This window comes from Merops nubicus, unplaced genomic scaffold (assembly GCF_000691845.1).
Source record: "Merops nubicus isolate BGI_N331 unplaced genomic scaffold, ASM69184v1 scaffold5377, whole genome shotgun sequence".
Lineage (NCBI taxonomy): Eukaryota > Metazoa > Chordata > Aves > Coraciiformes > Meropidae > Merops > Merops nubicus.
This window is the reverse complement of record NW_008618196.1, coordinates 84,397-101,118: the sequence shown is the minus strand read 5'-3', so window position 1 is coordinate 101,118 and position 16,722 is coordinate 84,397. Positions and strand designations below refer to the sequence as shown.

The 16,722-nt window shown below is 37.6% G+C and overlaps 1 protein-coding gene across 1 annotated transcript in view; it reads right to left on the bottom strand.

Moving 5' to 3' along the window:
• Positions 1–16,722, bottom strand: part of LOC103775881 (protein piccolo-like) — a gene marked incomplete at both ends in the record, with an annotated part of 145,877 nt that overhangs the window by 85,333 nt on the left and 43,822 nt on the right. Inside the window, 2 exon segments of the mRNA XM_008943354.1 lie at positions 6,391–6,472; positions 13,359–13,495. Of these exon segments, the coding sequence (XP_008941602.1) occupies positions 6,391–6,472; positions 13,359–13,495 (219 nt within the window).

The following is a 16,722-nucleotide window of genomic DNA, read 5'->3' as shown; positions in this document are numbered from 1 at the left end:
CTCTTCCCTGATGACATCAATCACTGCTGAATGAGGGCAGCAATTGTATCCAGTCATTTCTCATCTAAGCTGGGTTTAAAATCATTCTGCCAAACTCTAGGTTATTTAAAGAATTTTTTTTTCTGACATCTTTGCTCCTCCAAATTGTTTTTACTGAAGTAAAACAGCAAACAAACATGCAGGCATCAATGCATATTATCTGTAAACCATGTTAAAGTGAAAAAAAAAAATTCTGAAACACAGAGGTTTCATGTGACAAATGCTACACCTCAGTTAGCTTGGTGCAATGCTGCTATGAGACAATCAGAACCTCAGAGCTCCTTACCAATCCATGAGGAACATTTTGTTTGTATCAGTGACCTGCAGAATCAGAACATCTTAACCTTAATCATCCTGCATCCAGATTGCCTGGGCATGTACAGGTAGCACACTTCAAAGACTTGTATAGAGCTGTGATTAGGTAAATAGTGAATTGAAGGCAATCACCCTGAAAATGTTCCAGCACCCTGCTCTGGAAAGCTCATTCAACTCAAATAGGCATTTATCTCTTGGTGATGAGGAGTTATATGGTCTTTTAGAAAACCAGTTCTCTACAAGTCTTTTGATTGTTCTATAGCTTCTTTGTAAATAAGCCTTATTTGTTCATCTCATCTAACTTGAGATCTCTACAAGACAAAATTCGTAGTCTAAGTCACCTCAGTCTCCCTTTATAATCAGTAAGGGAAAACAGACATATCCAAAAGGTGATTGTTTTAAAACTATTTCAACCTCGAGTTGATTGTCCTTTGTAACGGCCTTGTTCTAGTGTAATTATTAAACCTATGCATATATTTGATAGCCAGTATGCAGAGAAGGAAGCACAAGGTCTTCATTTTTCACTGAGAGTTGGCAAGATAATTTATGCCTCACTTGGGAAGTGAAACCTTAAACTGACATTTCTTTGTTATTAACTTTTTCTAATGTCCTTGATAAGTTGTCTCACCATTGATATGCATCTCTGAACCTCTCATCTAGTTCTTCAAGAGAAAGTGCTGACCTGCACTACTTGCCTCTAAAACAGAGAGATTTCTGACTTGGCTTCTGTGAATCTCATGCTTATGTGCCAGCTTTCCTCTTGGCTTTCCAGGGCAACCTGGGGTCTTACTTTAACATTCAGTGCTGCAGTGATCTGTTCTGCAGCTTTTTCTGCATAAGAGCTATGAGGGTAAGTTGGACCTTTATAAACAGCAGGCACATTCCCTTCCCAATTATCTCCACTCATCTCAAGATCTTACTATACATCCTTCAACAGATGCTCATAGACTGAAAAATGCATAAATAACCAAGCTACCAAAAAGAGATCATGAAAAGTATTTTATGTGCTAAAAATACTAGTGCTTTTCAAATTAAGATAATTTAGAAAGAAGCCACAGAAACATGGAATATATGGTCTGTCTCTCTACAAAATGTTTCTAACAAATACAAAAAACTGCTAGTGGGTTTGGGTTTTTGTTTTTTCTTTAAATTTAGAAAAGCTGAATGGTATTAAGTTCTTTCTAAGATTGTTATTAAGACACAGACATTTCTCCTTCCCTTTATTTCCATTCCTGTCCTCACTTACTGCCATATGACTCTGCTGGAAAATCTCTGATGTTGCCTGTCTGTAACAGCTTTGTCCCTTTCTGTTTATGTGTTTTTACCTTCTGTGTCACATCTCTGACATGGAGAAAGTGTTTGAGGGAACTGATGGCTATTAATTGGGGATTAAATCCTTCCCCAGTGATAAGTGAGTGTTAGAGGACGGTATTGTTTTTTTTTTTTTGTGCAAAGCATTATCTCCGTTCTTCACAACGTTAAGCCAAAGAAACACAATAAATAATCCTCTATGAAAAGAGTATGAGGACAAGAGGTGGGTTACAGTTCTTATCCTCTGTCTTTGACTACTATATCACGTTCAACACAGATTGTGACATTATGTAATGTGTTCTTTAAAAGATTAGTAATCACACGTTCACTTCACTTCAGTATTTTGCTGCAAGAACTGAATTTGCCAAACTTGGAGGTAAAAGAACTCTAAATATACAGGTTTATTCATTTAGAGGCTCTCTACAGCAGTGAGGACTTGATATCAGAAAACTGAATTCTCTTGCTCTCTCTTGGGATGAGTATCCTATGAGCTGGCATGCTGCAGAAGTGTGGACTTGTGTGCAGGAATTAACAATCCTTACGTAGAGTACGAAGCATCTCTGACGTGTGTGCAGTGTTACAGCTACTCTGTCATCCTCTTAGCTGTTTCACTGACATCACTGCTAAAGTGAAGATCAGGGATGAACTGCCCACAGTCTAATTCTCTTCTTTGCTACGAAGTTCACAGCATTCTCTGAATTGCTTCCCTGTCTTTTTATTTTCATCAGAGTTGAAGAGGATGTTCCACAACACAGACAGTCTGGCTGCTGAAAGGTACATTTTACTCTCTGGAAACACAGAATATCCTACCCTTGTAAAAGGAAGAATTACTTGTGGCTTAAAATATACAATTTTATCTTTGCAACATTTCCAAAGGTATTGCCAATGTTTTCATCACCTTAAATAGCCATGACCTCTCTTCACTTTTTCAAATATAACTATGATGTGCTAAAAAAAAAAGGAGAGAAAATGCTGGCAGTGTGAAACAGTACTTATGCTGCTGTGCTAAAGGGTCCAAAAGGAACAAGGGATTCTCAGTGAAAACAAACAGTGAGTTTCTGTAGTGTTAAATATTGCTATGTTATCATTCACTAATCACTGCCATCATCATTTGGCACCTCTGAATAACCATGAAGCCAATTCTGGTTTTGGGTTTCTTTTTAATTGCAAATTATTAAACAATTTTCAAAGAGTATTACCTGAGGAAGGGACACTGAATACCTTGAAAGAAAAAGCTGTGAGTTCTAGATAATGGCAAATGCTAAAGAAAGAACCCTTGAGAGAGGCCAGCAAGCAAGTACACGTTTATTTTGCATTCAGAGCTACTATTCTCTTGCCATCATAATTTTGTCCCAGTTCCTCCTTCCTTAAGCACCTCATTTACACACTAAAATTTGCAGTAAATGTTTTTGTGTGCAAAATTATGCTAGATTATGTAAGAGATATCAAAGGCATCTGTACCTCAGAGCCAATTTTCATTAATCAAGAAAGAAAATAAACAGAATGCATGTGCATATAATACATAGTGATACAGCCTGAATTTAAAATTATTTGGGACGGTTTTTATTACTGATATTAATAATGTGACAAATTTCTGGATCCATAATCTGGCTGTAACCTCCACTATGGTAGGTATGTGATATGACCTATGAAATTCAAATTATAATGTGGTATCAGGATGAAATTCAAGCTTGCCCTTTTGTTACTACTGTGGCACAGCTGGCGATCTGGGCTAGCCCAGCACACAGAGTCATTAATGCCCAGGTTGTCACAGGAACTCCTCAGTGAGATGAGGTGATGGGCTGAACCACTGGCCAGATTCCCAGTAAAGCATATGGTCAACTGTTACAGTCCTCCAAATGGGAATTGTCGACAGTTTGGGAGATTTCCACATGTAGCTCCTGCTGTGCACACAGCAGTTAAGATACACTATTTGTATACTTAAGATGTGTTCATTAATTCCCTGAGAGGAGAATCTGTCAGTCTCAGGTATCTCCCCAGGCAGCTCCTGAATTTGAATGGACCAAACTGCACGTAGATCATTTAAATCCTCAGTAGAAACTGTCCTTGCACATGCAGAAATCATTACATAGGACAGGCTTTTGTGCACAGCCAAAACAGAGGATGTCCTGTACATACTCTAAGATATTCAGAAACAATGAACCATGGGTCAGCTGGCTTCTAAGAATCCAGCAACACAACAGTTCAGGGAGTCCTGTCCACTGGAGCTGAAAGTGCTATTGGCAAGGATGGCTGCAACAGACTCCCATTGCCACGTGGACAGTGACTGGGTGTTCTCTTGGGGAGATCTGACTCCCCACATGAGCTTTACTGAGGGTTGGTGGGTTTTCTTAACATACACTCTTCCTGTGCCTAGGTGACAAGTATAAGGCAAACAGTGAATGATTCAACACCTCACTTTGGTGCTTCTGATAAGAAAGTGAGGGAGAGGGAGAAAGGGTGAGAAAGAGGGGAAGGGAAGAAACAAAGAACAAAGAGAAGGAAGCCAGTCAGCCAATCAGCCAACTGTGTCATCTAGATGAGTATCCAATAGTCTTGTAGTAAAATCTTCATAAATACTCTTATGAGTATTTATTGTTTAATCTACTGATATTTTAAGTAACTTTTGCTGTATAATAGATTTCTAAGTCTGCCTCCGGTAAATAGCAATTTTCTGATTAATAAAGGATGACACTTGCTATTAGTTTGCAGAGAATCTGTAATAAAAATTGAATTTTTAAAAAAGTGCATAAAAACCATGTGTGTGGCTCTGGGAGATGTCATTTGGAAAGCTGAAGGCTAGGCAGAAAGCACTGCACATTTATAGTCTGTGTACTTTAATCCTTCAGACACTGAGAGAAGGGAGGGAAGGGAGGTACAAAGTCATGGGTTATGGTACTTTGAAGATGTATAAGGAGTGAAAAATACAATTGCTTCTGGCTCAGGTCCTCCCTATTGGTACTCCACTCCACCTCTGGCTCTTTGCTGTACAATTTGCATCCAAGCCTTTTCATATTTGTGGGGAAGACTGTATGTATGTCACATAGACGTATATCTGTGCAGGTCTCCAAGGGTGTATCTGGACTAAAAACCAACAGTATGACTGCAGCTTGTAGACACATAGCCAAGCTTGCCTGCTCCAGTCAGAATTTGGGTGCAATATAGCACAGCTACAGCAGCTAGCAATCCAAGTGTGGGCTATAAAACCTTAGCAGGATCCTGAGTGAATATTTGATCCAGTGTGATCTCATGCTGTGCAGGTCATTAGTAAATGAATATCTACACCTTGTTTTTCCAGTCATTGCTTACAAGACATTTGCCCTGATGCACGCTGTGTTGCTGTGGTTGCCAGCATGAGAACCAGTCAAGATTTTTACATTGCACAAGGGTAAGTAACTTGACATAAGGGAGCAGGCCTTCAGCAGCATTAAATCACAAGCTACACACAGTTGTGTGGTTGTAATTTCACTTGCTCTTGAGTATGAGAACAGCTTGGATCACAGCATTACTCATCACCCTGCAGGGCAAAGATCCCCACTAGGATGTCACGGAGCTCCTATGGACTGCAGGGGCCTGGGGCACTGGAGGCTGACACAACTGCCGCCCCTGCCGCTTCTTTCAGGCTCTGCTGTGTGAGTGGGAGGGGTCTTTTCTCTATCCTGAAATCATCAGTGGGCGTTACACTGACTAGGAAGAAAACACCTCATAATATACAGAGGAGATTCATTTAACACCCTAAATATGAGGTGGATACTGGAGGTGGAAGTGATCAAGATTTGACTGCCAGAAACCCCGTGAAAACAGTATTTAGCAATTCAAGTAAATTCGTGCCACTTTCTACTTAATGCTGGAGGGAACACCAGAGCTGGCAGTTGGTAATTACTTCTGAGCAGAAACAGAGCTTGACACACACTGTTAGAATTTTTTAAGCGAGTTAAAAGAAAGTCTGATGGTCTCACGACAAAACCGCTTAAAGCAAGCACCTTTGAAAGAAGACAAACAGCATACTAAAACACCTTCGAGTTCCTTACCAGGATTAGATGTGAGAAAGAGTGCAATTCCAAAAGCTCAAACAGACAGACCTTACCTGTGCTAGGTCTTGTGACAGCCTTTCACCATTTGATACATGAAAATATTACGCTGCCTTCCTGCTCACGGTCTGGGAGGTGAATGGAGGTGAATGGAGGTAACCTTTGCCACTTTCATCATCTTTGCAGGCATACTTGGACTTATGTGAGCATTTGAATTAAAGTGAGGGAAGAGGGAATGAATCTGAAGTCCTGTGAGAAATGTGTCTATATGGAGATATCACAGAATGGGATCTGATGGTTCTGCTACCCCCCCTCTGTAGAATAGTTCCAGTACAGAAAGGCTAAAATTCTCATTTCTGTACACATTGAACACCTACACAGGCCTATTTTATAGCAGCTACTCATACAGAGAATATAGAATTATATAAAAAGCAACAGCCAACCAGACTGTTCATATGTGTAATACAACAGATTTTCCCTGTTATTAACGTCTGTATAGCTTATATATCTTGAACAGATGTTGTGACCTTTTTTCTGCACTTTTTCTGCTATAACCAACAGGCAAGATTTAAAATGACCACTGAATCTCCTGCTGCATATGACACATTAGCTATTTTTAATCCTGCAAATTGTTTGCATGATTTATGCTAATCAAATTAGTTATCATGTCTTGTAGACGGTTGTTGTTTTTTACCTGAAATGCTGTGATCCTTTGGGTCTCTCATTAGTTTGAGCCTTGCATGAGGGAAAATGTACTGCAGGGGCTTCCCATTTATCTGAGGAACAAAAAGAAGCATGTCATAAAAAGATAAATCAACATAATTTATGTCAGTAACTTTAAAGAGTTCAAACAAGCACAAGCACACAAACTTATTACATCCAGGGAAATATCAAAACTTCACAATTCAAACACTCCCTCAAGCCTCAAGACATTTATCAGACTGCAAAATCCTTCTGCAAGGGAATGAATATTTGCTTCAAAAAAACCAGATTTATTTGGAATATGGTTTAATTTTTGATTTTTATTTCCTAATGACTAGAAGGTGATCACTGTTATGTAGCTTTTCTTAACATTAATTGATCATTTGTTGAAGTGAAGAATGAAATGAAATACAATTCCTGTAATTATTATAAACTTGCTGTTCATACAGACCTAAGCAAAATTGCAGGTGAATGTGTGAGCAGCCACAAGTTACTGCTTTAGTCTCAATAAAATCACATATTCCAATGTACCTATTGTCATCAAATTTCAAAATCCTTTTCAAAGACTCAAAACTTTTTGGACACTTTATATGAAAATGTGCAGCATTCATTCGGTCTAATATTGGAAAGTGTCAAAGCTGAAATAAATGCGTCTCTACAACACCCACTGAAGAGACAGGTTTCTAGCTGGGATGATCCCACCTGCCCCACGACATGGGCATAGGAATGACCACGTATCAGGGACTAACTCACTTGCCAGGGACAGTCACTGAGAGCCCCCACCAAAACGCCTTTGAAGAAAGAATATTTGTTGCAACGCTTGCACACCTCACACCTATCACATGCCCTCTTTGCCCACAGTTTTGGTTTTTCAGAAGTGAAGTAGAATCTATCACGTCTCTCTCACGTTGGTGATGAGCCTGAGCGCTGCACCCAGCCTGAGAGGAGGGAGTGTGAGTGCCTGGGGCTGCTCCAGGCTGTGTCAGGGGAGGCACATTCACAGGGCCAAAGGATAATATTAATCAGCATGGATATGCAGCCGTCTGAGTGTCTCAGCAGCCTGCTGCCAAGAGTTTATTACTATTATTTATGTTTAAGTAGCATTTAAAGGGATTAAGCTCCTCTTGAACTAAGCACTTCAAACCCAGTTTCTGGCCTGGAGAGTTTATGATGTTAATGGACAGCACATATAAATGATGTGAGAGGCAACACAGAAGTCAAGGGACTTGCTTAGCTCAATCCCACAGTGGGTTTATACGTCTTTTATCGTAATTCAGTTTCTTATCCAGTGGATGACATTGCATCTAGAAGACTGAAATCCACCCATAAAACACTGAGAGTAGTATTAACTGTAACTAATCTCAGATGAAAAGTAGAGAATGGATTTGGAAGCAGACAAGTACTCCAGAATAAACCAGAAATTGAGATCAGGTAGAATTTAGGGTTATGGAATTTTGCCAGGACATAGGGTCTAATACTACCAGATGAGACATCTGCACTTGTAAATGGATAGGGACATTGCTATGTTTTTAATGACATCACCAGAAATTCAGCAAGTGTTATTTAACAGTACAAATAATGTCTTTGCCATGTGTAGTTTACATACAACTGTAAAAAAAATGTATTTTATTTTTACTTAAAGAAAAAAGATTACAAAATAACACAATTCAAAAGAAGCAGTATGGACATATTTGAGCAGTTCCTTAGCTGGGATCCCTTCTTTTTTGGCAGCAATTCAATTTAACTGAGGAACATTGCAGCTCATAAACTTAAATTCACATTTTTTTTTTAATTGCTCACTCTTACATCTTATCTTTCTTTAGTAAGATTGCTTTTTTGAATAAATAACAATCCAAGAATATCCAATGCCATATTGTACATGATTTACTGACAAATGTATCAGAAAATATAGACCTTTTCCTGCTTTAGTCTATTACTCTCACTTCCAGAGTTTTATGAGAAGCATAAATCTTGGTGATTCATATAGTTATGAATAAAAGCATTAAAGTTTATTAGCATTCAGGGTACTGTATTACTTTTTATCGTTGGTGGGAATCAGTGCTTAAACTAAACATGTCATTAGGCATTTACCTTCAGAACAGCATTTATCTGAAAGTGGCAGGATAAATAGGTAAAAAAGTGGTATATCTGACACTTTGTAGAAAAATTGTTTCCAAGTGTTCACATCTTACTTTCACTAAAGGTGATTTCCCTTCACCTGAATATATGCCAGGGGCTTCTTCTAAGTGAGCCTACCCCCTGTTAGCGCAGTGAAGACACGCAGGGACCCCACTGAAGCTGTACAACCACAACAGAGCAAATCTGGTGCAGATGGGGCAGCCCTCTGCTGCACGGCTGCAGGAAGGGAGGATGTGTAAGTCCCCAAGCCCAGACGTAAGTCACAGGGCAAAAGGTGACTTGATCCCACTTATTTGCTACAAATCTCATTGATTCCTGCCATCTCTCATTGCCATGAAGACCCTTTCCTCACCTTTACGGAACCATTCAGTACACCCAAGTACTAACTCTTGCAGTTGGGCACTGGCAATGCCATCCTTTTCTGACCACAGATGCAGTTTGACTTCCCAGTGTATCTTTCCCTCCTATTGTGCTCTTTGAGACGACAAGGGACTCAGGTCACATTTTTCTGCACATTACTCAGCAGGCCCTCAAGGGTTGCATCACAGTGAGTTAAATGAAAACTGGACTATAAAATGTTTCCTCCAGGAATTTAAGCTCTGGTCACATGTTTCATGTTATTAGTCAGCTCAATGAATGGCAAATAAATGTGCTGAGGTTCTCTAACACTGTTACAGAAAATCAGTTTAAATATACACTTTATTTTGCTTTTGTTGTATTTACACATTTATCTGATAAAGAAACTATGGAAGCTTCATATAAGGGAATTTTATAAGGTGAAGAGGACAGTTAAGAAGAATAGATTTCTCTAGTGCTGTGTTTAAGAAATAAAATGCATCACGTGTATTTCAGTATGCCAGGGAAAGTCCATAACAGAAGTAATGACATATTAACTGCTCTTCAGATCAGGTCATCAAAGCCATGGTAATTTCTGGTTTTATTTGTGTTGCACTACCCGTTCCACCAATATGTTGGACAGGGCCTGAGAAGGTGAATCTCAGCAGCTACACCTGGCTGAAGTCCTTTATAAAATACAGTCTTTAAGGGAAATTTTATCTGAGTTAAGGATCCAGGAACAGGATGGTGGAGTCTCAAGGTCATGGGTCAGACAGTATCTACCCTAATCTCTGAATACCACAGGTACTTGCATGAGTGCACAAGGCCTGTGAAAGCTGGCACCAAGAGCTGCCACAGCTAAGGTAATCCTGCTCCTTTGAACTGTTACATCTCCTCTGTGAAGAGCATGAACGACAAGTTCTCTAGAAATCCTGAAGGTGGAAAGTTCCATCTACTGACAGATCCCTGATGATGGAGATATTTTGTAAAAGAAGTACCGAAGAAAAACATAATAAATACAATGTTCTTTCTCATTAATAAATTGCAAAGCCTTTGCTTCTGCAATTAGGTCAGTACAGAACTCTTGGCTTTAGACATAGAAGCAATTTTGGCAGGCAGTGAGAACAACAATTCTGGGTGACTGAAAAAGGAGAATATAACTGCTAAATTCCATCTTGATCTACAGGAAGGGAGTAGCTATCAATTCACTCATTAGATTAGAAATTTTAACAATTACACTAAATTCGGAAATGTCCTATTTTTCATAGTACCCATTTTTTTCATAATTTCTAAATATTCAAGTGCCCCTAAAAATCTGTGACTTAAATTCCAAGGGAATGGTAGAGACCCATGTGCCAAGAAAACCATATATTTTTTGAGGGCCTTTAGAAGCAGGTAGAAACATTAAAGGTTCCATCTCTATATCCTTTGCCTTCTTTTCATCATTAGGAAACTGTTAGTGAACTGATGTGACAATACACTGGTGTTATGATGAGTTTGGGATTTTACTACTCATTTAGGCCTTAAGAAAAACCCTATGAACATGCAAGTTCTGTACTTAAAGTCCTCACTGAGAAGCTACTTATCTCCTGTTAATATTCTCTGACTGTCTATCTCCTTGCCATGATCTCTTATGCCCCTGGCACCAGCTGCTCCTGTTCCTTTCCAGTCTGTTTGAAATACCTAATTTAGTTCAAGATACTCAAATAATTTTCATGTTAAATAATAACAAAAAAAACCCCTTGATGTTGACATTTAAAGAAGTTGCTGGTCAACTGGCAGCGAGAAAGACAACTGTAGAGGTCAACAGGGATCAGTGAGAAATCCACAGTAGATTATGGATTGTTTAGGTTTAAATGGTGTTGACCCTCCTCAGTTCAGAATCACAATACTGGGAAATAGCTATTAAGATACTAAACTGTTCTGCAGTTTAACGTGCTTTAAGAATACTGTGTAGCACCACAGGAAGTTGCTATAGAAACAAATATATTTTAATATTAATAATACAGTGTGTGAGCTTAATCTGCTAGGTTATAAGAAATGCATGGAAACCTGGAAGCTCAAGGTTATCACTCCATTGCATTCTTGCTTCAAAATCACAGGGTTGTGCTTTATTTATTACCTTTAATTGTACAATCTCTGTGGGACATAATCAAGAAGTTCTGACTTCATCTATTAAGGAAATTGATGTTTCACACGTGAAACATAATCTTCTGGAATACAAATACTGTGGTAGTCAGTAAAATATTTACATTTTTTAAAAAGGAGAAAATACAAAAATGGCAAATTTACAGCCAAACAGTGTATTCGGAAACACTGATATTTTACAAGCATACTAATACTGCTATTAAAAATAATTCCTTTTGTGGCAAGTTTGTGCTCAGCATGGGGTATTAAAGGACTTGGAATGGCTTAATTACTATGCTAACTAGAAAACTGTTCTCCTGACTGGTTTCAGGAAAGCCTCTGCAGCAAAAAAGCTCTGGCTGAAGGTGGACCTGTTTGATGGTCAGGGTGAAGAACAATTTGCCATTTTTGGCTCCAGAGTGTATTATGATTGGACACGACAGCTGTCTGTGCAGAACTGAGTTGTGGGCACAGGAGACAGACAGCATGGGACAGTAAATTCAGTAACTTTTTTATTACAGAAGAGGCAGGGCTGAAAAAGCCTTCAGGGAGTGCTTACTTTGCCTCAGTACACTCAACAGCCTGAAAATGGTTGATTTTTCTTGATAGCCTTAAAATGTAGAATGAATGCTAAAAAGCAGATATATTAATACTGAATTACTTGCTTCTATCACCCAGTGTTTTTATTTCCAGAATTCAATGTGGAGCTAATGAAACTTTTGTAAATGGCTCTGACCCTTTTTATGTTGTCTTAATTTAATTTCTGGATTAGTCTGAAAATAGGGTTTTCTTAAAAGTTACTTCAGACAAATGTATGCAGAAGATATTTAACATACAAAAGCTATGAGTAATATTTTGACACAGTAGATGCTGCAGTTGGTGAGAACTGTCATTTCTTCCCTCTGCAGATATACCGATACTATTTTGTATCAGTGTGTGAATGACAGTAGCTAATCTGAAGACTGAACTGTTTAAAAGCTTCTCCTTCCCCATCACTTTTCTTATGCAAAGTCTTTATATGGCACCACACAGAATCATTTAGAACATGTCCACTCTCCAATTTCACACCCAAACTTCCCAAAACCTAAAAGCTAAATTTTACATTTTACCTCATGATGATGTAGTGGTCAAATACAATTATGTATGCTCAGAATAATGCATGTTTCTCATGAGGATTAAAGTGCTCAGATAGGCAGTTTTATTGCCAGTGATATTAAGAGCTGTGAAGACTCTAAAACACCCTTTATCCTGCAATAAAGTTGGTTCATAGGGTGAGTTGTTTGAATAGACTTCTGTAACACGTGTATCTTGTAAAACCTTCTTCCTCGACAAGAAATGGGTAGGCTCAGTACAATCTAGGCTATATAAATCTCAATATATGCTAAACTAAAGATAGGAAAAGAGAGAAAAATAAATGACAGCTTGTATTGTAAGGTATTTGAATGCTTACTTCATAAAATCTACATTCTTAGTTCATAAAACCTACATTATGTTGCAAATGTCAGTGAACATGCCCACCAGCAAAAAAGTTTTGAAGGCTGCATGACAGTAAGATATTCTTGTTTGTATGTTATTTGAGGAATTAACATGAGCAATGTAAGCTATTAAGCACCACAAAGGGGTTATGCAATACTTTCTCTCACTTTTTCTCTATTGCATCTTATGGAAAACAAGGTATCAATTTATCAGTAAAAATGGTAACTGAAACAATCAAGTGAAGACCTTAAAGATCTGAAATACATAAACTTCATTGATTCAAAGAGTATCTGTGATGGCATACTAAAGTGAATTTAAAATTCAAAGTCAGCAGACTTGAAAAGAAGAATGTTAGTTTTTGTTCTCGCTATAATAAATGAAACATTCTAACTATTGGATTGATAAAGTCTTGCTGATTTATTCAGTAACTGATCACAGACTGTTGAGATTATACTGACCATTGTGGGAACAAATGTCAAGAGGATAAAGCAACTCTCTTCCTTAGACTGGTAAAAAGAAGGGGGTTGAATCTGGATGGGATAAAGCTGATAAGGTAAAATGGGACCGTTTTCTTTTTTTTAGTTTAGTGTTTTGGTTTTTTTCCTCAATTGGAATATCTAATAGCTAGTTCTGGTTAGCAGATTAACTTCTTTCTAGATATGTTTCAAAAACCCAAAGACAACCTGTAAAATTAATACTGAATTGCAGACAAACGTTACTGTACTTTCGTCATCAAGTACTGAAGACAAATAGAGGTTCAACAGTACTTCAGCAGAATGTAGCTGGGATTTGATTACTCTTGTAGTCCCTATACTATTGGACAGTGTGATTAAATTGTCAAATATTTATAAAACTAAAGGCACATCTTACTTGACAGCTTACTTGATCTTGGTGTTGACTTGGTGGTCGAGAGTGGGATAACTTCTCTGGCAGCCTTCTGTCAAGGGCATGTCCATTCTCCAAACGAGACTCCCTGGGCTTGTCAAACCAATCTGTTTCCTCACGACGAAGATGATAGGCTTTGAAAACCAAGGACAGGTCAAATGTTCTGATCCAGTGTTGGGCAAAGGGCAATAATGTGCATTGTGCATAGCAAACATGCATAGTGGTCACTTATTGGCCATGCAGCTAAAGCAAAATTATAGGTGAGACTTGAGACATTGAACTCGGGTATAGTTTAGCTGTAAGTGATACAGCAAGATGAAAAGATTCTGTTTATGTCAAAACTATGGATACTAAATACCAGATAAAACCCACTGCTGAGTGATGCAGATTTCACACATTTCTAAAATGATTGATGAAAAAAACTTAGTCAACTTAACTACTTTTGTGGTAGGCTAAGAAAATAACCAAACCCAAACACCCAAGCAAAACCCAAAAAAGGCCAAACCTCATCCCAAACTTCCTTTAATTCCCAAAGTTCTCAACTCACTATTGTTCAAAAGATTTTGGTAATAATCTAGAACTACTTATAGGAAAATTGAGACTCCTTTATGGAATTAGTATCATCCTAAATCAAAGAAGCTATGAAACAAACTACATTCTTTGCCATTCTATGTAGAAATATTGCAAGTGTTCTCATTTTGAATTCCATCCCCCGATTTTTCAGTGTGAACATTTGTGTCTGGAAAGTTAGCCAGAATGTTCTTTTTGCAGTAGTTCTGGAACACTACTGTTCTTATATTTGCAAGAGTTTAAAACCTGTATAAAATCTATTGTATTAAGACATCCTTTTGGGATTAAATAACATTATTGAAATCAGGTTTGCAAACACAGTTATTTATGCCTATGGAGTAGTGGGTCAGCTGACATAGGTTTCACTCCATTGGGATCAGATTCAGTTTCTATGTGTTTAATGATATTTCCACTATACAATATAGAGATTTTAATCTATATTACCCATCAATGTAAACCAAAACAATGTGCAACTAATTAGAATGTAATGAAAGTTTTAATTTTATGCTTTAATAAGCAAGATAAATTTGGAATTCAAAGAATGACAATATTTGTTTCAGCAAAACCAAGAGAAACTGCAAACCTTAAATAAGGTCAGTTGTTGCTATAGTGACAAGAATGAAGGCAAGTGTGCCATGACACAGAAGAGAACTTAAAATGAAAAATGGTAGTGTGCATAATCTTCCCTATTTAGTTGTTAAAGTAAACATAATCTGGTTGGTTTAACAAGGAACTGGGAAAAAGTTTAATGGTAGAAAAACAAAGTTGTGTTTTTCATCACTATTTAATAAAATTTCTCCAACAAGAGGAATACTATATATGCATGATTTTTGAAAAATAATATTTTGCACATGGTAAAAACAACTTCCTATATTATATTAGGCCTTTGTACAATTTTTAATCTTGGTTCAGATATTATACAGTCTATTCCTTCCTAACTGTACATAAATTTAATCTAATGTGAAATGGTTTGAAAATACTATTTAGATCAGCATAGATGAATTAAATGGAACCATTATAAAAGGTTGACCTGGTCTGGGTCTTGATTAGTTATTGATTAATTGCTCTCAATAAACCATTATGATCTAATACAAATCCTTTATGCTTTATACATTTATGCAGATTAACTAGTGTCTGCACATAGCAAGTTGGTTCATAATTTAACCTGACAGAATTTCTTACAGAAGCTTACATGAAGAACCTAGAGCATTGTCTTGATCCCAGATACTACTGCTGACTACCACAATCTGTGGCATTAACAGGGCAGATGAAAGAATTTTTTTTTTTTTCTCCTGTCCCAGTGGAAATAACTTTTGCTGGATTCCTTCTTTTAAAAGGCTAGCACATATGTAGAATCCCTTACTGCAGTTCAGACCAGCCACCTTTTCTTATCAAACTGTGATGAATGTGTGTATTTTATATGAAATTTAAAAAGTTATGTATGTATGTGTATATAGACACACATGCCACGCTTACATGTACATACACACAATTGCTTTTGGCTTGATTAGCTGGGAATTGTTTCAGCTGGAAACCTGAGAACAGCCAAGATGAATCACCGACAGTCTTAGAGGAGACACATCCTTTTTTTCTAAGACTAGTAATGTGCAGTCATGTGGTTCCACCTGCAAAAAGCTCCTGCTGCAATCAGTAATGTCCCATGCTATTCACTGTATATAGTTTAACAAGATGAGATTGAACTCCAGGCTGTGGAGACCAAGAAACTTGATCAGAGAACTAATAGTGATCACTCTAAATCTCACAGATGAAAAATTACAAGGGGTCAGCTAAGTTGTTGTCTTTATATCTCAAATGTAAACTTCTAAGCTCTTAGGGTAGAACTAACAAATTATCATATAAAAGAAAAAAAAAATATCCTTTAAGTGTGAAAAGGTACATCTTATATCTTCTCAGCTGACTAGTAGGGACTACGTATGTTCATAAAATTGAGTACCAGCTTCAGAATCCTCGAAAATTAGTATCTTCAACTTAATAGTTTGTGGCAACTGTGGGTTTAATAAAGACCTGTTTTCTGGATCAGAGCTTTCATGGTACTCAGAACCCTGAGAAAATATCAGGTGTTTCAAAAGCTCAAAATGCTCTTCATTTTCAGTGTGAACCTCTGGATGTTGTGCTCTTTTGACACTAAAGCAATTTTTTTAACCTGTTTGAAGTTTGGAATCCTAGTGTAGGTATTACTTATGCGCTGAAGCATGCTTTTAAGATTTGTTACAGTATGTATGTGAACTTAGTAAAAACCAGAAGGTTTGGCCTCAAAGCCCTGTTTGTATCCTCTTCTGGTATTTGTTATGGAATGTAATTTACAAAAAAATGAACTGAAAGTCAGGCATATCTCTCAATTTGGACTGAAGTAAAACAATTTAAATTTAGTACCTTGACTTACATTCATCTTTAAAGGGCTCTGAAGATGAAAATTCAAGCTTTAGCACAAGTAGTGTTCTCCTAAGAAACATAATGTTCTGTACTACAGAAATATAATTCATTATGACCTGTTTAGATGAGGTAGAATAACAGCAGCTAGGCTTTTTTTTTTTTGGTCCAGGTTGGTCCTCCTTAGTTTTCAGGGGAAAAAGTCCTGTGTCTTTCATAATGTGACCCTAGAATGACCCTTAATAGTCACAGTCTGAGTTGAGACACGGTAGCATCTACTTGTTCAAGAATGGCATGAGGGGCAACTTGGTGAGTTCCTCAGCTGCCTTCGGACTCCATGTGCTAAGAACTTAAGAACAGTGTCAACAACCAAACTTCTCATAAAAATTGAAAAAGCTGA